The sequence below is a fragment of the Macrobrachium nipponense genome, chromosome 32, assembly GCF_015104395.2.
Source record: "Macrobrachium nipponense isolate FS-2020 chromosome 32, ASM1510439v2, whole genome shotgun sequence".
Classification (NCBI taxonomy): Eukaryota; Metazoa; Arthropoda; class Malacostraca; order Decapoda; family Palaemonidae; genus Macrobrachium; species Macrobrachium nipponense.
In genome coordinates, this window is record NC_061094.1 from 29,034,183 (window position 1) to 29,055,969 (window position 21,787).

Consider the following 21,787-nt stretch of genomic DNA (forward strand, 5'->3'; position numbering starts at 1 on the left):
CAAACGTACATTCCCGGTTCTGCCAGGGACGTAGCGCTTCGCCAGGAAGTGGAAGCCATGCTGAGCAAAGGAGCTGTGGAGATCGTATGGGATCAGTCGCCGGGCTTCGACAGTCGACTTTTCCTGGTGGAGAAGTCATCGGGGGGCTGGTGCCCGGTGATAGATCTCTCTCCCTTGAACCGATTCGTTCGCCAGACTCGGTTCACGATGGAAATGACACGTTCAGTGCTCGATTCCATCAGGGAGAACGACTCCATGCTTTCTGTGGACCTGAAGGATGTGTATTTTCAGATACCCATCCACCAGTCCTCCAAGAAGTACCTCCGCTTCACCCTCGATGGGACTGTGTACCAATTCAGGGCACTTTGTTTCGGTCTCTCAACTGCCCCACAGGTGTTCATGCGAGTGTTCACTCTGGTGTCGGCTTGGGCCCACTTGGTAGGGATACGTTTTCTGAGGTATCTTGACGACTGGCTGGTCCTGGCAAGCTCCCGCTCGCAGTTGCTTCAGGACAGGGATCGACTCCTCGAGTTTTGTCCTAATCTCGGAATCGTGGTGAACTTAGAGAAGTCAGATCTCGAGCCCAAGCAGAGGATGAAGTACCTGGGCATGCTGATCGATGTGGTAGCAGGGCGAGTCTTCCCCACAGACTCGCGGATCAGCAGGTTCAGGGAGGCAGTCGGACGGTTCCTGTCCCTACAGGAGCAGCCAGCTCAGCAGTGGCAGGTCGTGATTGGCCACCTGTCGTCTCTCGAGAAGTTAGTCCCTCACAGGCGTCTTCACCTGCAGTCTCTTCAGTGGAGACTAAAGGAGAGTTGGTCACAGGCAAGAGACCCACCGTACTTTCCCGTGTCTCACGGAGGAGGTGAGGCAGGACCTAGCCTGGTGGCTAGACGACAGGAACCTTGTAAGAGGAGTGTCTCGTCGCACCCCCCCCCCCCCCCCCCCGGAGATGCTTCTGTTCTCAGACACGTCGACCGAGGGATGGGGCGCACACCTGAAGGAGTTGCTGGCTGCAGGTGTGTGGGATCATCGCGACAAGCACCTTCACATCAACATCCTGGAGCTCAATGCTGTGTTTCTCGCTCTCCAAGAGTTCCAGGAACGAGTTGATGGGACACTCAGTGGTGTTGATGAGTGACAACACCACGGTAGTAGCGTACATCAACAAACAGGGGGGCCTAGTGTACCTCCCATTGCACCAGTTAACGTTGCAGGTGCGCGAGTGGACCGTAGCTCCCTCAGTAGAGCTGTCAGCCCAATACATTCCAGGCAAGAGGAATGTAGTGGCAGACAAGCTCAGCTGTCAGAATCAGGTGATAGGAACCAAATGGTCCCTGCACCCAGACACGGCAGAAAGGCTCTTCAAACTGTGGGGGCGTCCAGTCGTGGATCTGTTCGCCACCCGGCACAACAGAAAACTCCAGGTTTTCTACTCAGTTGTGCCGGACCCATGGGCAGCTGCAGAGGACGCTCTTCAACACCCGTGGGACAACCTCTTTGTGTACGCCTTTCCCCCGTTCTGTCTGATTCGCAAAGTAATCAGCAGGGTGCTGGTCACCGCGAATCTTCAGATGATTCTGGTGGTGCCCAAATGGCCTCAGGCTGTTTGGTATCCGGACCTGCTGGCTCTGCTCGCCGAAGCACTGAGAGAGATTCCCCCTTGGCACAACCTTCTGTGCCAGCCACACGTGGAACGGTACCACCGGTCGGTTCGGTCCCTGTGTCTTCACGGCTGGCTGTTATCCACAATCTCTTGCGAGCGAGAGGCTTTTCTCGCCGAGCAGCAACAGAGATGGCTGGGTACCTCAGGCAGTCCTCTGCGGCTGTATACCAGGGAAAGTGGTCCGTCTTCTGTGGTTGGTGTCGTGGACGGGGTCTCTCTCCTCTCAGAGCCACTCCTCAGCAGTTAGCGGATTTCCTCGTCTTCCTTCACCGAGAGAAGCTCCTCTCCGTCTCTGCAGTGAAAGGGTATAGAGCCGCCCTGGCCCTAGTCCTTAAGCTGCAGGGAGTGGACATCTCCACTTCCATGGAGATCTCCCTCCTGATGAGGAGCTTTGAGAGGTCTTGCCCACCTAGGGAACTCAGGCCCCCGGGGTGGGATGTGACTCTCGTCCTTAGGAGTTTGACTCGAAGACCCTTCGAGACTCTCCGGGAGTCGTCAGACAGGGATCTGACCCTCAAGACCGTCTTTCTGCTGGCCCTGGCATCAGCGAAGGGAGCAGGGGAACTTCATGGTCTTTCTTTCGATGTCAAGCACACGAGGGGATGGGGATCGGTGACGCTCAATTTCGGCCCGGACTTCGTAGCGAAGACTCAGAACCCTTTGGTCCCTGATGATGATGCGGATGAGATGCTGCTTCGTCCTGTGAGGGCGCTATGGCGCTATCTGAAACTCGCCACCTCAGGCCTGAGTGTCGACGTCTCTTCGTTAGCACCGGGGTTACTAAGGTGGTGTCCAAGAACACACTTTCTTTCTGGCTTCGTGAGGTCATCAGGAAGGTGTACGCTTCAGAGAGGAGTGATGACACCGGTACCCTTCAACCGAGGGCCCACGAAGTCAGAGGTATTGGTCCAACCCTTGCGTTCCGCAAGAACTTCTCCGTGGCACAGGTGCTGAAGGCAGGGGTTTGGGCCAACCAGACCACCTTTGCTTCCTTCTAACTTCGGGATATCACCCACAGGTCCTTGGACACCTTTTCCTTGGGACCCGTGGTGGCTGCTCAACAAGTTTTGTAGCTTACCCAGCCCCCAAGCGGACAGAACAGCATCGCATCCTTGTGTGACTGCGTGATTGGGCGAGCGAATGAGAGTGTGACTGGCTTCTCTTCCTACCCCTTTCTCTCCTCTACCTGCGGGCAGAGGGCTGTGGTCGTCACTAAGCTACACAGGAGGCCGATGCAGGTAAGCTATACGACTGAGCTCCGTCCTATCCTTTTCAGTAGGGATAGGAGCGTTGCCCACCACTCCCCTAACAAGGGGGGGGAGTGGATGCCAACAAGAGACAAACCCATGACCTTATATTTGGCTCTTGAAGTAGGAACTAGTTCTTGCTTGCTATTCATAAAAGACACACTTGCCTCCCTCTTATGAATTGGTCCAGAGGTCTGGCCACTGATCCTGCGGTGCACACCCCGATCAGCTGTCCAGCTGAGGCTAGGATCCCTCCCTCTGCTCTTACAACCAGGGAGGGAACCAAGGTCAGACGAACACCAGTCTGTTCTTAAGACTCACATTCCACCCACCAATAAGTGAGTCTTCCATATGTTAAAGGACCGAAAGGTTTGTATTACGTATTGGAACAAATAACAATTTGTCGAAAATTGTATTTTTCCTAACTATACAAACCAGAGGTCCTTTACACATAGTCCCACCTCATGCCACCCCTCACTCTGTTCATGGGCCTAAAGCAAAGTGACTCCTCACCTCCCAGTCAGGCGGGACTCCCGACTATCGGACTAGTAGTTAACTACCGAACCACCTTGTTCAGAAGCTTACGACCGGTTCCAGCTGGCGCTGATTACATTCCATATATTAAAGGACCTCAGGTTTGTATAGTTAGGAAAAATACAATTTTTGACAAATTGTTATATTTGTAGGTTCCTGTACATAGACCTCCAGCCTAAATCTCTTCCATTCGAGGAACAGGAAAAAGGACTGGAAGCCGACTTCCTTCATTCTCTAATGAAGAGAGCGAAGGTGAAGTTTTCCCGAAGGAAGGCTTCTACATGGATAACAGGGTACCAAAGACGACTAGTTCAAGCTGAACTGGATGTTCCCAAAACAGTAGCACTGGTGAGGCATTCATACTCTTGGTGCTATCCATCCTGAACGGATTGACGTATGTTCGGTAAAATCCTAGGATTGAACCAAAAACATAGTCTCTCGGGTTCGAATTTCGAGGAGTAAAAGCCACTGAATTCCTCTTATTTCCTTGTTTCATTCTGGTATAACCAAGAAGTAAAGGGAAAAAAAAGAGAGGAGGATTGACTGTTATTGCCTGTTCTTCTCTATCCCAGGGGTGACCGCCTACTGAGGCGACGGACCGTCGGGTCCATCCAGGCTGAACCCCTCGTGAGATATTCTTCCTTCAGCAGCAGTACTTCCTACGAACGCTAGAAATTCCAGGAATTCGAGCATTCGGCGAGATTCCCGATTATTGTAGTAACGATTATCAGGAATTCTCGTCTCGCCCACTCTGGACTGTGGTCTCGCCCAAGTGTTTGCAGATTGTAGAAGGCAAAAACACTCGGAGAGTGCTAGAAACTCCGAAGAATTTAAGCGCTCGGCGAAACCCCCCCGAATTTCGTCAGACGATCTTTGGGTGGTGGTCCTCCGATTCCCGTAGAAATCAAGGAGGAATGGGCAAGATCCTTCCTCAATGATGGGGACTTACGTCCGGTAGGACCTGAAGGTCCCTCCAGGAACGCAGTCCCCGACGCGGAATCCTACGGAGAACGCTCTGCAGGATCCCTCCCATTCCCGTCGCAGCTATAGGAAGAGAGGGAATGGGGGAGGAAGATTGGATGCTCTCGCTCGCCTTGCCAGCCGAACTAGCAGTCGAAGAAGCAAGTTACGGACAGCCATCAACCTGCATTGATGGCCGTTCCGAGTCTAGGAAAATGTTACTGTCTGGAGAAAATGTTTTCCCGAGGAGGGTTACGAAACTCGTACTGTAGGCAAAACGTCTGCCGCCACAGTGACCGTCGTCTGGGTGGGGCTGAGCGTGCACCTGACAGGAGAGAGCCGATACCGTCCTTCAACGCGTCCCAGTCCTCATCGAGGCTGAAACCTCTCAATAGGACCGAAGGGGGGAGCCCAAACCGGTCTCTGCGTGCGCGATCCAGCGGGACCGTCACGAGAACAGCGGTGATGGTCACTCCGTGAGTCTAGGAAAGTGTCATCGTCCTCGCCAGCCCCCACAATATCCTCCCACCACTTTAGCGTAAGATCTGTTTGGTCCCAAGACCGAACCCAGCTGGTGGCCGGACCGTAAGAAGTACATCATCACGGTCACTCCTGTTCGCTTTGTTCCTCGCGGTGTAGCCCGAGGAGATTGAAGGGACAGGTGAGGGAGACCTGACACTCCTACCCTGCCTACTAGCAGAACCAGTAGGCTGGGAGGACTGCAAGCGATCGTCAACTCGTGGTGGTGATCAAGCTGCAGGTCTGGACAAGCGGTCTCCTTGTGGAGAAGTGCTGGACCGAGGACAGAGCGTTGGTCTCGTGCGTCAGGGGAGCTGTTACAAGCGCTCCTACCCTGCCTACCAGCAGAACCGGTAGGCTGGGAGGACTGCAGGCGATCACCAACCCACGGTGGCGATCGAGCTGCAGGTCTGGACCAGCGGTCTTCTTGCGGAGAAGCGCTGGACCAAGGACGGTAGCGTCGGTCTCGTGCGTCAGAGGAGCTGCTACCAGTCGTGCGTGCCGTCTGGTCCCGGTGGGAGCGACGGTCGGGTGACTGGTAGTGTCCACTAATGCAGTGAGAGCAAGTACCTTCTTCTTGACGCACCACGGTACCAGGCTGGACTTGGTGACCAGGGGGAGACCTCTTTCCAGCCTCGCTTTGTGAACGGTCTGGTGGGAATGTCACATCAACCCCAGGTACCGGACAATTGCTGTGCGAGCGATCACTGGTCTGACGAGAGTCACCTGAGCGACTCTTACCATCCTTCCGCTCCGTACCTGGGTCCTGACACGGTGAGCATACTCTGCAGTCTGGACCTTGGCTGCACGGTCACACATTCGGTGACGAGATGGTTCCCGGTCTGGAAGTGGAACCTCTGGAGCCGGGAGAGGAGGTACCAGCGGTGGCTAGTACCTCCATGGTCCCCGTCTTTTTCTTCCCTGAGGAAGGAGAGACGGGGCCCGTTCCTGGAGGAACAGGAGGACCAGCGGAAGACCCACCTGTCTCACCGGAGCAAGACAGACCCTTAGAAGTCTCTGTGCGAGACTTCTTGGGTGGGGGGGGGCGAGGCTACCTTCTTCCTCAGCTGGGGGTCCTTGGAAGTCGAAGGGGAAGAGATGGCAGAAGAGGACGATGAAGAAGACGACACCTTCCTCTTCCTTACTTCCTTGTCAGCTTCCTCAGGACAACCAACAGGTCCTCCATCCAGGACGGAGTTGGGGTAGTTGTGGTAGCAACACAGCCCAACTGCACCTGTCCGGAGGAACCTGCGGGAGTAGCAGTGGAGAGAACGCTTCCTCGAGGAGGGTTACGAAACTCTCGCCTGGCAGGCGAAGCATCTGTCACCGCTGAGACTGGTCGGTTCGCGAACCCGACCATCGTCTGGGTGGGGCTGAGCATGCACCTGACAGGAGACAGCCGATAACGTCCTCCGACTCTTCCAAGTCGTCGTCGAGGCCGAAACCTCTCAAGAGGGCTGGATGGGCAGCCTCCACCAGTCTCTGCGTGCACAGTCCCGCGGGAACGTCATGTCAACCCTGGGTACCGGACGATCGCTCTGAGAGCAATCGCCGGTCTGGCGAGAGTCACCTGAGCGACTCTTACCATCCTTCTGCTCCATGCCTGGGTCCTGACACGGTGAGCATACTCAGCAGTCAGGACCTTGGCTGCACGGTCACCTGCAGGTGACGGTACACTTGGTGACGCTTGCAAGCAAGCGGCCAAGACGGTTCCCGCTCCAGAGGTGGAACCTCTGCTGCCAGGAGAGGTGAGACAGGAGGACCAGCGGAAGACCCACCTGTCTCACCAGAGCGAGACAGACCCTTAGAAGTCCCGTGACGGGACTTCTTAGGGGGGGAGACCACCTTCTCTTCTACGGCAAAGCCTTAGAAGTCAAAGGGGTGGAGTCATGAAAATATGATGATCTCGAAGAGGAGGATGATGACACTTGACGAGCTCTCTTCCTCTTTGATTCCTCCAAATTCTCCCAGACGTTTACCATCAGGAATAGATAAACATCACAGGGCAGCGCAAAAGCTTCGTCCAGTGACGTAACTCCAGGGTAGTAGTGGTAAATGAATATGATTATCAGCAAGGGATCAGTACACACACTCGAGGATCAGTATCACATGCTACAAGTCACAGGTACAATTTCAAGGTTAGGATAACAAATAACGAAGAGCTACCCAATCAATACTGCTGTAAACACAATCACCATTGTTAGTCTGTAAAATAAGGAAAAAAGGAAGTTTCCCTCGGTAATTCCCAAGCGTAAGCGTAATTTTTGGATGAATATATGTCTCGTTACAGGATCCATATCACTTACGTTAAATACATGTCCCGTCGTCACGTTAAATACATATCTCGTCCTCACATTAAAGGGCGAAAGAATGTAAATATGTTGGCATACCTTTACCGCCAACTCTTAACACAAGTAGAGAGGTGTCTATAGAGGCTGTCACAAAAAGTGGGTTTGTATATTATTTGAATTTAATATTAATATCAAACACTGTATATACATATTTATTTAAAAACAAAAATAAACCAGAAAGATCCCACTGGGAAAAAAGATCAACGACCAGTCAGCCAGAGCTCACAAACACACTTCTTCATCGGAAGACGGCCGAAAGCAAAGTGGAGTGTTTACATCCGGGCAGGCTAGTCTAACCGCCTGCCACACGGTAGTTACTACTTAACCACCTCGTTCAAGAATTTAATGGCCGTAATTCCAGCTACGCCGAAAGCAATTCCTTATGTAAAGGACCGAGGGTTTGTATATCGTGTAGGAACAAATTGAAATTAAATATTGTATACCCCAATCTTGACCCTGTACAGTATGGTCCCGAAATATGCGTGATCAGATTGTGCGATTCACCTTTCATACGGTCACTAGTTCCCAAAAATAGATTTCCTGTATCTGCGAAGCTATTCAAAGTCTGCGAGTCACGTGCCACAAAATGTACCAAGTATTTTAGGTGGGGGAATATGAGATAAAGATTTTCTGCTCAGCCATTGGTTAAGACGGAAGGCTTATGCTCAGCCATTGTCTAAGACGGAAGGCTCCGCCTCTCGCATTTGTGAAGTCATAGCGCGGTGTGTATGAATGAGCAGTATCATCATCATCACCATCACTATTGTTCTCAGTCACGTGCAGGAAAGGACTGTATTATACAGTACACTTGCACCCAATGGTGGCAGTGTTTGCGTGTGGGAGTTTTTACCATCCTGAGTGTGATTTTAAACTTTTTCAAGTTATTAAAACTTTAAAACCTTTTTAATGTTTTATTTATCCATAAGAACAATTTCATATTAGAAAAAATACAGTATAGTAGTACATAGAAAGTATTGAAAATGGGTAGTAAAAAAGTTTGACTGGGTAAGTTGCCATTTGCCTTTGCCCTAATGGAATTATTCTTATAAAGTATGTGTATCGATATTTGCGATTTTCCAGTTCTGGAAGGCCAAGGATCGACCAAATTCTCACATAATTGGGGACCGTACTGTATTTGATAATAACCTCCATAGGCGCTCTACTAGCCTTTATAATATAAAACCATGTTCAACCATGTTAAAATTAACCCTTAATGGACAGGCATGATCATATGAGGATCGATAACAAGTTTTGAGTGCTGGATGGGCTAACTCATATGAGTGTTAATATTGTGCACCATACCATCTGGATGAATTTAGCAGGAAAGATGTTCATATCACTTCAATGGTCCATAAATGACTTGCGGCAATTGTAGTAGCTTGGCAGAGGACAGAGGGGGATCAATGTTCCTTGAGACTTGATGGGGGAACGTACTGCCCCTCTCTATCCCATGACATCCTTTTATTTATTTGCTCATAAATATACCCAGGGATTACTGTTAGTTTTAGTTCTTATCTTTTATGATTGCATGTCAGCAATAACTGTAATTTTGCAAAGGAAAGTGCAGAGAAATATTAGGAAAAACATTTATACCTCACAAATGTTACTGCATCTCCCCATCTCAGTAAATCTCTTAAATATTTTACAAAAAAATATACTCAGAATTTGTTACTGATTGTAGTTCTTATGTTATGATATTGTGTGAGCTGTAATTATAATTCTATACAAAACAAAATTAAATTATTAGAAAAAAGATGTATAACTTGGTTAAATTGGCATATCTTTACAAGTGTCTTGGAAAAGAAGCCCTGCACAGGGTTGTAAATATTCACTTTCAACTTCCTGTGTAAGGTACAGAATAATGTTTAAATTTCTTTTCTTACACCATGCGCATTTGCATATCTTCCTCTTCTAATTGATGTGTTTTTTTTACTTGAAATTGGCAACCTTGAAGTTTGCCTGGCCTGGGGGTGTGCCTAATAGTATGTATTTAGCCAGTCCTGTTGGTGAAGGATTTGAAAATGAGAGGTAGGGAACCCAAGAAGAGAAAGAGATCTAGGATTAAGATTTGGGATCTTAAATTAGGAAAGGGAGACCAATTTAGGACTGTGAGAGAGATGGCTGGAGGGGGGGGGGGTAATAAAATTTGGACAAGGTAACAGAGTGCAAAATATCTGGGCAGTTATGAGAGAAGTGTGTGTGGGGGTTAGCAAAGGAACTGGTGGGAAGAACCAGTGGATATGGAGTGTCAAGAGGATAAAAGTGGTAGTGGAATGGAGAAGTGCAAGAATCAATTAAAAGAAAATCAAAAGCATTTAAGGACTGGAAAGTAAGGCATGCACAGGGTGCAGATGAACGGTGCAGAGAAGAGGAAAAAGATGCAAGAAGGGTAGGTATGGCTATTGGAAGTGCAGCAAGAGCAGTTGGATGAGACTAGGAACAAGAGAAGGAGAAAAGGATATCCATAAGATTTCAAATTTGAGGAAAAGGCGGAGGTAGGATGTGGGTTAATTGGGCGCTGTCAAGTATAGATTCTTTTTATTTGATTTATATAGATTTTTGGCATTATGCCAAGCACTGGGGTAACTGAGACCATTCAGAGCTGAAATGGAAATTGACAATAAAAGGTTTCAAAGGTGTTGCAGGAGGAAAACCTCAAAGCAGTTGCAATATGTAATAATTGTTAGGAGAGGGTGGATAGTAAGATGGAAGTGAGAGATTATGAACGGAGATACAGTTAAAGAATGAAAAAAGTGGCACTAACCCCCTTTGGGGTGTCAAGGATAGAGATGGAGATATAGTATTGCATAGGGATGAAGAAGACATTAAGAAGAGATGGAGAGAGTATTTTGAACAACTTTTAAATACTTAAAAAGAGAGAGAAGACAGGGGAAGAGCAGAGGGTAGAGGGACCAGTGATGGAGATACAGGATACAGAAGTGAAGAGAGCAGTAAAATGAAGAATGGTATAGCACAGGGTCCAACAGAGTTCCAAATTAAAATAATCAAATTAACCCTCTTACGCCGGAGCGGTAAATAAAAAATTCTCCCGTGTGCCGGAGGTGTTTCAGAGTGAGCGCGGAAGCGGAAAAAATATTTTTTTCAAAAAATCACAGCGCGCTTAGTTTTCTAGATTAAGAGTTCATTTTTGGCTCCTTTTTTTGTCATTGGCTGGAGTTTAGTATGCAACCATCAGAAATGAAAAACATTATCATTATCATATATAAATAATGCGATATATGGATAGCGCAACAAAAACAGAAAATCTTTCACATATTCAATTGTATTTCAAAATCGCGCTGTGCGCAAAACGGGTAAAGGTTAAAGTAACAAGTTACTTTTTATTTTGTTGTAATGTACACTAAATTGCAATCATTTTGGTATATAACACATTGTAAAACGATAAAAGCAACACAGAGAAAATATTATCAAAAAATAATGCATGAATTCGTAACGCGCAGACGTAAACAAATATTTTTTTCAAAAATTCACCATAAATCTAAATATTGTCCTAGAGACTTCCAATTTCTTTCAAAATGAAGAAAAATGATTGAATATTACTATACTGTAAGAGTATTAGCTTACAATTGCAGTTTTCGACCATATCTGACGAGATCAAGTTGACCAAATGTCGAATTTTTTTATATATATATACTTTATATGCAATTATTTCGGAAATAAGAAAAGCTACAACCTTCAAATATTTTTCGTTTTATTCTACATAAAATTGCGCACATTTTCATATATAAAACTCTATGAAAATGCCTAATATGAAACGGAGCAAATATTTCGAGATGTACGTACGCATTTCAGAGATTTGTGGCGGAGAATCCGCGCGCGGAGGGAAGGAAAGATTTGTTTTTAAATTCACCATAAATCTAAATATTTTGCTAAAGACTTCGAATTTGTTTCAAGATGAAGATAAATGACTGAATATTACTAGACTGTAAGAGTTTTAGCTTACAATTGCGTTTTTCGACCATTTTGGTAGAGTCAAAGTTGACCGAGCGTGGTTTTTTTTCTATTTATCGTGATTTATATGCAAATATTTCAAAAATGAGAAAAGCTACAACCTTCAATTATTTTTAGTTGTATTCTACATAAAATTGCGCACATTTTCATATATAAAACTTTATGTAACGGCTAATTTAAAATGGTGCAAACATTACCACAATCGCACTCATGATTTTTTCGGAAGAGTTACCGCGCGGACGTAAAGAAAATTTTATTTTTTTCATAAATTCACCATAAATCGAAATATTGTGCTAGAGACTTCCAATTTGTTGCAAAATGAAGGTAAATGCTTGAATATACTAGAAATATAAGCGTTTTATCTTACAATTGCGTTTTTCGACCATTTCGGTAGAGTCAAAGTTGACCGAAGGTTGAAATTTTGGCAATTATCGTTATTTATATGAAAATATCTCAAAACTGATAAAAGCTACAACCATGGGTTGTTTTTAGTTGTATTGTGCATGAAATTGCGCACATTTCCATTATATAAAAAAAAAAACTTTTTATATAAACGACTTATTTTAAAATGGTGCAACATTACCACAATCGCATGTATGATTTTTTTTTCGGAAGAGTTACCGCGCGGACGTAAGGAAAAAGTTTTTTCATAAATTCACCATAAATCGAAATATTGTGCTAGAGACTTCCAATTAGTTGCAAAATTAAGTTAAATGATTGAATATTACTAAAATATAAGAGTTTTAGCTTACAATTGCGTTTTTCGACCATTTCGGTAGAGTCAAAGTTGACGGAAGGTTGAAATTTTGGCAATTATCGTTATTTATATGAAAATATCTCAAAACGGATAAAAGCTACAATCATGAGTATTTTATTGTTGTATTCTACATAAAAATGCGCACATATTGCATATATAATACTTCATGTAACGGCTAATTTACAATGGTACAAAAATGATGTCAAAGTGACGAAATAATTTCCGAGATGTGTCACAGATACTGTTTAGTGCGGCAAGAAAGAAATTCGCGCTTGTGCGCCTGCGTAACGATTGTAAACAAAACAACACCTTGATCCGTGAACTCCCAGCATCCCCCAAGGCGCGTGATTCAAAAGTTTTAGGCTGGTAGGCTATAAGTATTTTTCCGCGAACTTTAAAAAAATCTTTTGTAGTCGACGTAAAATACGTCCAGTCGGCGTAAGAGGGTTAATAGGTACAGAGAGGGAAAAATGGATGCTGGATTTATTAAAAGCTATATTGGAAGAGGAAGTAATGCCATGAGACTAGAAGGAGAGTCTAATGGTGTATATATATACAAGCCAAAGGGAGATGTCATGGATTGTGATAACTACTGGGAAATTAAACTAACAGAGCATGGATTGAAAGTTTTAGAGAGGATACTGGATGAGAGAATACAAGAGACTGTAAAGATCAGGAAACAGCAGTATGGATTCATGAGAGGAAGAGGGATGGTGGATGCCATCTTCATAGTAAGACAGCTAGAGGAAAAGAGGCTAGAGGGAAACCAGGAGCTCTACTGTGTATTTATAGACCTAGAGAAAGCATACAGTAGAATCCCAAGAGAAGTGATGTTTTGGTGTATGAGGAGGGAGGAAGAAAGTCTTCGAAAAATTTGTTAGGCTGGTCAAGATGAGAGATCAAAGAACAAGCACATAAGTAATAACAGCAGTTGGGGAAACAGAAAACTTTGAAGTTAGTGTTGGATTACACCAGAGGTCAGCATTAAGCTCATTTTTGTTTGTGCTGGTCATGGATGTGCTAAGTGAAGAGATCAGGAATGAAGAGCTGTGGGAGTAGTTGTGTGCTGATGACCTGGTGATTACTGCCAAAAATGAGGGAGGCCTACAGAGAAGGGTTGAATAGTGGCAGGAGTCTTCAAAAGGGGTGGCTTAAAGGTAAATGTGAATAAAACAGAGGTTTTGGTGAGCAGTAGGGAAGATGGAGGCAGAATAGTAATACAAGAAAGAAAAGGCTTGTTTATAAACCAGGTGGAAAATTTTAAATACTTAGAATCTACTTAAAGCCAATAGGGAGGATGTGAGCCTGAAGTTGACAGTAGGATAAAAGCTGCATTGGGAAATGGAGAGAGGTAGCTGAAGTAGTATGTGATAAGAAAATGTCAATCAAGCTAAAAGTCAAGACCTACAGCACCGTGATAAGACCAGCGTTAATGTGTGGACAAAAAACACAGGCTCTAAGAAGGAAAGAGAAAGTAAAGCTTGACAGAACAGAGATGAGAATGCTGTGGTGGATTAGAAGGGCAGGCTTATTAAATATTACAGAGGTGATAAGAGAGGCATGATTGAGATGGTTTTGACATATGTTGAGGATGGATAATGAGGAGGAATTGGGAGGAACCTGTTAGAGGAAGACGATCGAGAGGGAGACAGAGAATTAGATGGCAAGATAAAGTGAAGGAACATATGAAGAGAAAAGGTTTGGTGGAGGACGATGCCTTTGATAGAAGGCAGTGAAGAATGCACATCAGGCAGCTGACCCCTTAACGTAGGGATAACGGTGGGAAAAAAGGAGTAAAGGTTAAATAAAAAAATCACAACTCATGACCCATAAGGCTCATAATGTATAGTAGATAATTTTTGTTGACCCACAACTTGTGAATGTTGTGGTAATGGTACTGGAAAACTATTTTGAGAATGGTGGTCTGTAGTTGATGGTTCAGCATCTGAATGAGGAATGCATATCACCTGACTAGGGATTTGAGATCCATTTATAACTTGGCCCGTACACTGAGAAACAGAAACTACTCGATTTGCTGGACGTACAGAAAAGGTGTGTCCAGGCTCAGTAATAGGTTCTTCAAAGACAATCATCTGATGCATAGGCATTAATGATGATTGTAAAACTGGTTGTATAAGAGTGTTTCCCCTTCTTATGTGACAAGAACTGATTGAACTTTGTTCGTGTAGTTGTTGGTGTGCCTCTGCTGGCTGAAGCTCTTCAGAATTTATACATTCTTGGACTGCTGATGCAGAGACAACAATACCAGAAACTGGACCCACTGACATAGTTTCTGCAGCTACAGTATTTGGGTTCATATTTGCTTGAAGCATCTCAGGAGTTAATGTTGTTATATGTTGAGCCTGAAAAGGTAGAGCAATAATCACATTTGTGCCATACAACACAGTATTTTCAAACTTAATATTGATACTATTTAATCTTATGACTACAACAGTTCAGGTTTTAAATATTCAGTTCAACAAAATAAAATTCAATTAAGTTTACAAAATGCATTTTGTTCTAATAAACAAACCTTTGGCCTTTATTTAAGAGTCATCAGTCTTAGGTGTATTATTAGAGTAAAGTGACTTGGTTGTTGAAGCTTTTGAATGGCTGTAAGTCAATACATCTCAACTGCCATTCTGTTGGGCACAGTGTTTTTGCTTCTTTTCTTCTTGTTGGTACTCTATAATTAGTACAGGCAGTCCCGGTTATTGGTGGACTCGGTTAATGGCAATCCAGTTTTATGGTACTTGTCTAGCACCATAAAATCGGTGATTTATGGCACCATAACGGGTAGAGTTTCAGTTATTGGCAACATAAAGTGCCAATAATAGTTATGGCACCATAAGGTGCTGATAATAGAGTTATGACACCTTAGCATACCTAACAGAGGTACCATAAATTGCCAAGTTTTCATTAATGGCAATTTTCGCTCATCAGCACCCCACCAAGAACAGAACGCATTTGTTCAACAAACTAAACAAAATTTTCTAAAAAATATTTTTTGAAAAACGGAATGTTCAACATAAGAAACGTTCGACAAACGAGGCACTGTATATTTGGTGTTTGAACTATACAAAATAAGCATTTATAAGAATTTTTAGAGGGAGGTCTTTGGTGTTTGAACTATTCAAATAGCCAGTGATAGGCATTTTTAGAGGGGAATACAAACTTAAACACAGATTTTTGCTTAACAAGGGTGGTGATGGTCCCTAACCTCTGCAATTATGGGGGACATCCTGTTTGACATAACTAAGGACTTTCAACAAGGCACAAATAAGCTCTTGTCTAGCCACACAAAAAATAGTCTCTTATGGCTTCAGAAAAATAATTATGTAAAGGTGATGGTGGGCAAAATTTGGATTTCAACACGTCTTAAATTTGGAATCTTCGAGATGTGACGACATTTGCTGATTGGGCATACTTTTAACAATGCAAGCTAAAAGTCAAGATAACAATTTGACCATATGCCCAAAGACCCTTACATGACACAAATTTACCTTCTTTGTAGATGTTTTGCAGATAATGCACAAGGATACACATTCTTGTCTCTTGGGCTGGTCAATTCCAGAAATGTCATTTTAGTAGTCAGCTCAAACCCTTCACACCAAAACTGAGGTTCAGTGCTTCTTTTTTTTTTTTTTTTTTTTTAACAAAATGACAAAATTTTTATTAATTTGTATTTTTCATAGCTAACAAACCTAAGGTCTTAACATTAGGGTAAATCTGGTGCCACTGCAAACCAGTTAAAGCAATAAAAAATTTTGTATATGCAAGGGATCTGTGGCATCTGGCTTCAGATATGTAACTGAGGTGGAAGCAAGTCTAGAGACCACGCTTCAACTTTACTCTTTCTTCTAAACCAGGATAAGACATAAGACAGGTGGCTAGAGGTGGATACTCAATGTTAAGACCTCAGGTTTGTTAGCAATGAAAAATACAAAATAATTAAAAAATAACAAATTTTGTATTAGTAATTTGTATTTTTCATAGCTAACAAACCTGAGGTTTTAACAGTAGGATATATCACCTTCTGCCAGCTGAAACCGGTTGAAATCAATAAAAAATTATAAATGCAAGGAATCTGTGGCATCGGGCATCCAATGCGTAGTGGAGGTGGAAGAGAGTCAGAGACCTCACTTGAATCCAGTATGCATCAGTCTTTCTTCCAACACAGGATGAAACATAAGAAGGGTGGCTAAAGGTGGGCAATGTTAAGACCTGAGGTTTGTTAGCTATGAAAAATACAAATTAATAAAAAATTTGTTTTGTTCATAAGCAGAATAAACATTTGGTCTTAACAGTAGAACAGATTCACATTTGGAGGGAGGTAAGAGAATCCTGAACCGACTGGAGGTTTGGCACACCTAATCATTCTTCCTAGATATGAGAATTCTAAAAAATTAAATAAATAAATTAAAAAATGAGGACCCAAGTTTTTGAAATGGTAGATATGCGGATACCTAACACTGGATATCTAACACTCAGTCTAGTGGCTTTAAATGCAATGAAACATGTCCAGATTCATTGCAAAACAGAAGTCAAAAAGATCCATATCTGTTCAAGCAACAAACCATGTTAGCCACAACAAACGAGTTTCTCACCACTCCTCACTCCCCATGCTGGAGAGGGGAGTTGAAGCTACTGAAAAGCAAATTGTGTTTTAAGGAACATAGAGAGTGCTGTAAGAGTATGACTGCAACTCACCTGCATCCAGCTCCAATTTATGATGTGTCTGTTCTTCAAACCGCCTGTAGGTATGAATAAAGGAGAAAAGGGAAAAAGACTAGTCATCTCGCTCATTCCCTACTCCACACAATCATCTTGGGCAAAATACAAACATCAAACTTTCCCACCAAGGACACCGGATGAGTTACACTTATTGAACGGCCACCACTTGAACCAAGGAAAAAGTGTCCAAGTATCTGTGGGCAGCATCCTTCAGGTAGAAGAAAGTGAAAGACGTTTGATATAGTCAGGAACCAGCATTCAAAATCCTATGAACAGGTAAGTTCTTAATGCCAGGGAGAAACCTATTCCTCTGGTGTCATGTACTTTTGCATGCACCGAATTGGTGACAGAACTTGACGATGCGAGGTAGGTTTGCCTAATCACCTCATGTAGTTAAACAAAAGGGTATTCTAGGACACCCCTTTGTTGGCTTGTCTTGTATTAACATAAGTCTATGACACCTAAGCTTTAGGTGACGAGCCTTTTATATCACAATGCAGTGCTTGGACAAGTCAAGGAAGAAACTCTTGAAGGTTGCTGGTAAACTCCACACTGTAAGGAATGGAAAAGGAGGCCAATCTGTCACTGTGAACCGTGGGAATGTTGGTCAGCCACAAATTATGGGGCAAATTCTAAAGCTACTGACCCAAACCCCTTGAGGATTTATGTCATAACCTAACCATGGAGCTCTCCAACTCTTCCAAAGAAGCAAAGGTCAGAAGGATTGACACATGGGCTCGAAGGAGCCAGGGCGAGACTACTCGGTATCAAAGTAAAGTCCCACATGGGAGGTCTGAGTTCCTATGTGAAACAAAATCACTCAAAGCTCTTGAACTGCATAAATGAATGCCCAGGGCAAAGTGGATGACCACATCCTCAGATGAACTAATCACAAGCCAGCCCTGTTGGCCCTCGCCAGTATACAGGCAGTCCTTGGTTTATGGTAGGGGTTCTGTTCCCAGCAGGACACTGTAAGCCGGAAGTCGCCTTAACCAGAATCATCATAATTATAGTAGTAATGTCCATGTTACAGCGCTGTAAAGCAGGTTAATAGTGACATGAACAACTTAACCTGAACCTGATGTAACCCAGGGGACTGTCTGCAAACAGAAAGAATTTCCTCTGTTCTGAAAAAGATAGAAGATTTTTATCTGCTGAAAAGAAGCTCCGCATGGAGAGAAATTCCTTTGATAACACCAATAGCAGCAGACGGTTCGTCTTGAATACAGTTGATGAAGATCCTCTGAAGTAGCCTTACATCTGAGTCACTGCTCCACGAGAAAGATCTCTCGCTCGAAAGAGATACTGGACAGACTCCAGACATGAAGAGATAAAGATCCTTCTGATTGGTGGTATCTCTCCACACGAGACTGGTGGAGAGGGCTGTGCTCAGGTGGAATCTCTCTCAGCCACTTAGCTTGGGGCCACAAGGAGCTACTAGGGTCATCCTATGACTTTGGAACCCATGACTCTGTCCAGGACATGACGGAACAGGCAGAAACGAGGAGATGCGTAACCTCCAAGGTTGTTCCCTGTAGGCAGAAGGGAGTCCCCTGCCCCAGCAAACAGATCTGGAACCATGAACAGTTGACCTCTAGCTTCCTGTTGAAAACAGAGGAGACAATAGGCTAACCCAATGGGATGTCCTATGATAAAGGGATTTTGACAAAGGAAAAATCTCTTTCTGGGGAGAGACCTGTGTCGCCCGGTGAAAAGGTCCTTCTAGCCTCTTTTCTGATATAAATACTTTCTAAATATACCAGAGAAAAAGTTAGCATTGGTATGCAGAGGTTACTACCCTCCCGCGAGCACCCTAAGGGCGTCATGTATAAAGTTCAGGGTGTGTGGAAGCCACTATCACAGGTCTCCTGCCATTTAGATTATTCCCCGCCAACATCCCCTATATCGGGTGCGCCGTACTATGGAGGAGTTATGAAGTTCCATTTGACAACGTTCTGTGAGAAGAGAGAGGAGAGGAGAGAGGAAGAACCTGAGAGAGAGAGAGAGAGAGAGAGAGAGAGAGGGTGTAATTGCTGTATGGATAGTTAATGACTGTATTGGCTGTTAGTGAGTTCTGGCTGGGTTGTTTGCTGTTAGAGGTCTGTGTTTTGGTGCGAGTTTTCGGTCAGTCTTAAGTCAGTCTTTGGTGAGAGCTGGTGAGAGTTAGTAGTGTCGGACAGTTATTTGAAGGCATTGGAAATTGGTTGAGTTTTGTGTTTTGTTTTGTTGTTGTTAAGTTAGTGTTTTTTTTTTTATGCTCAGAGTTATTGTGCCTGTGCTGTTGTGTTGTTGTGTTTAGTTGTTATATGTGATTTTTTGTGTTGTTGTTGGTATTTCTGTGACCTCAACCAGCGGACAGCGCAGGATAGCCCTGGAGTAACTGGATTGATTGGTAAGTACATGTGTTTTGTGTTTTTTTGTTTTGTCAATTGTCCTGCTGTATTTTGTTGTGTAAAGAAGAAAGTGTGACTGAGGGTGGGTTTGGCAGCTGGAGTGACTAGGTTAATGTGGGGAGGGTCTTGCCATTTGTTTTTTTTCTAGCTTGTGATCCCGCCACATTATTTTTTGGCGCCCGAACAGGGACTGTTGGTGCGGCAGCTGTAGGGCAATTGGGGTAGCGAGTTGTGTGATTGGTGGATAAGTGAGGATGGAAGGGTTGAAGGAGATAGAGAGGCTGAAGGAGGAGTTACGGTTGGCAAGGGAAGCTAAGGGAAGGTTGGAAGTGGAGAATGAGAGGTTGAGGGTAGAGTGTGAGGAGCTGAAGAGCGAGTTAGAGGAAATGAGAGGAATGCTAAGGAGGGCAAAAGTGGAAATGAAAGAAGAGGTGAAAGGAACGGAAGAGAGAATGGTTGAGAAAATGGACGAAAAATTCGGGGTAATGATGAATGCAGTGCAAGAGATGATGCAGGAAGTGAGAAGGGATTCATGGATAGGAGCTGTAGCGGTAGGCCCACTGGGTCTTGTGACGGGCAAGGAGTGGTAAAGGAAGCGAAAGAGCGAGTGGATGAGAGTACGAGTGACGAAGGTGATTTGGTTGTGATAGGTAAGGGAAAGAGGGGGAAGACACAGGATAAGGATAAACCTGAGGACAAGAATAAGAAAGTGGCTGAGGAAAAGAAGAAGACTAAGGGGAAGAAAGTTAGTAAGGGTGATGGACAGGATGAGACTACGTCAGAATACATTGGGGAAAGGACTGTTAGAACGATGACTGAGATTTTGCGAATGATGAGTAAAGGCGACAATGATTGGGATATGTATGTAGGACGTGCAGTTTGGGTATATATAACGCCACACTGCAGAAGAGTATAGGTATGTCTCCTTGTAAGTATGTGTTGAATTTTGAAAGGATTGTTAGGCTGCGGCTGGGTCTGTCAGAGAGTGATCGAGATTTGTGGAAGAAAGCGAGTGAAAGGTTTGAAAGTTTTAGGGTTGGAGATAAGGTGTTGAAATAGGTGGTTGAGAAAGGGAGAATGAATGTGAATAAGGTAAGGGAGAAATTTGAAGGGCATTTTGAGATTTTGGAAGTGGGACCAAGTGGATTGAGTTATGTGTTGGGGAAATTGCGAGTAGATGGGGGTGTGGATGAGGTTAGGGCACACCATAACCAGCTCCGTACGTGGAGGGAAGTACCCCAGTATGTTGGGCGGGGAGAATGCGATGAGTGAGTGGTTGAGGGTGAATAAATGTGAGCCGAGTGTCAGTGAGCAAATGGGTCTGGAAGATCGGCAGTTAGTGTTGGTTGAGTATGGAAGAAAGCGGAAGAAGGTAAGGAAAGGGAGAGACGTGAGCTGCATGATAGAGGGGTTAGTGTTAGGGTAAGAATGGTGGATAAGGCTACACAGTGTAATACAGATGACTTTGAGGGGAGGAATAATACATATAGCGTGTGTGGGTTTGAATTGACAGGGTTTGGTGAAGTTATTTTTGGCGCCCGAACAGGGACTGTTGGTGCGGCAGCTGCAGGGCAATTGGGGTAGTGAGTTGTGTGATTGGTGGATAAGTGAGGATGGAAGGGTTGAAGGAGATAGAGAGGCTGAAGGAGGAGTTACGGTTGGCAAGGGAAGCTAAGGGAAGATTGGAAGTGGAGAATGAGAGGTTGAGAGTAGAGTGTGAGGAGCTGAAGAGCGAGTTAGAGGAAATGAGAGGAATGACTAAAGGAGTGCAAAAGTGGAAATGAAAGAAGAGGTGAAAGGAACGGAAGAGAGAATGGTTGAGATTTTGGAAGTGGGACCAAGTGGATTGAGTTATGTGTTGGGGAAATTGCGAGTAGATGGGGGTGTGGATGAGGTTAGGGCACACCATAACCAGCTCCGTTAAGTGGAGGAAGTACCCCAGTATGTTCGGGAGGATGCGATGAGTGAGTGGTTAAGGGTGAATAAATGTGAGCCGATGTCAGTGAGCAAATTGGGTCTGGAATGATCGGCTAGTTAGTGGTTCGTTTGAAGTATGTGGAAGAAACGGCGGAAGAAGGTAAGGAAAGGGAAGAGACGTGAGCTGCATTGATAGAGGGGGTAGTGTTTAGGGTAAGAATGTGGATAAGGCTACACAGTGTTAATAACAGATGGACTTTGAGGGGAGGAATAATACATATAGCGTGTGTGGGTTTGAATTGACAGGGTTTGGTGAAGTTTCACCGGGAAGGGAATCAGGTAGTAAGGATGTAGTTGGCAGTATGAATGAGTCTCTTCGGGAGTTTGGCAGGAGTGTAAATGAGGTAAGTGATTTAGTGGCAGAGTTACGAGAGATGTTCGGACAAGAGTTAGAAGGGGTAGATGAGATAGTGAATGGGATTTGGGGGGATGGTAGTGAGGGAGATAGTAATGGTAGTCTGACTGGAAGTGATCTGGGAGAAGTTGATGGCGGTGTAACCGAGAGTGTGTATGAGGGCCCTCAAACAAGATCAAGGGGACCTGCATCTGAGCATCCGTGGGTGTTGCGGAAGGCTATTTAGTGTGGGTGTTGTGAGTGAAAGGAGACGTTGTCAAATGTAACAGGGGAGGAAAAATGGAGGAGTTATGAAGTTCCATTTGACAAAGTCTGTGTGAGA

General features: G+C 44.6%; 1 protein-coding gene across 1 annotated transcript in view; it reads right to left on the reverse strand.

Moving 5' to 3' along the window:
- Window positions 1-11,865: 11,865 nt before the first annotated feature.
- Window positions 11,866-21,787, reverse strand: part of LOC135207394 (gastrula zinc finger protein XlCGF26.1-like) — a 198,513-nt gene continuing 188,591 nt past the window's right edge. Inside the window, exon 9 of the mRNA XM_064239124.1 lies at window positions 11,866-14,369. Coding sequence (XP_064095194.1) covers window positions 13,827-14,369 — 543 coding nt within the window. The 3' untranslated portion in view covers window positions 11,866-13,826. The remainder of the gene's footprint in view (window positions 14,370-21,787) is intronic.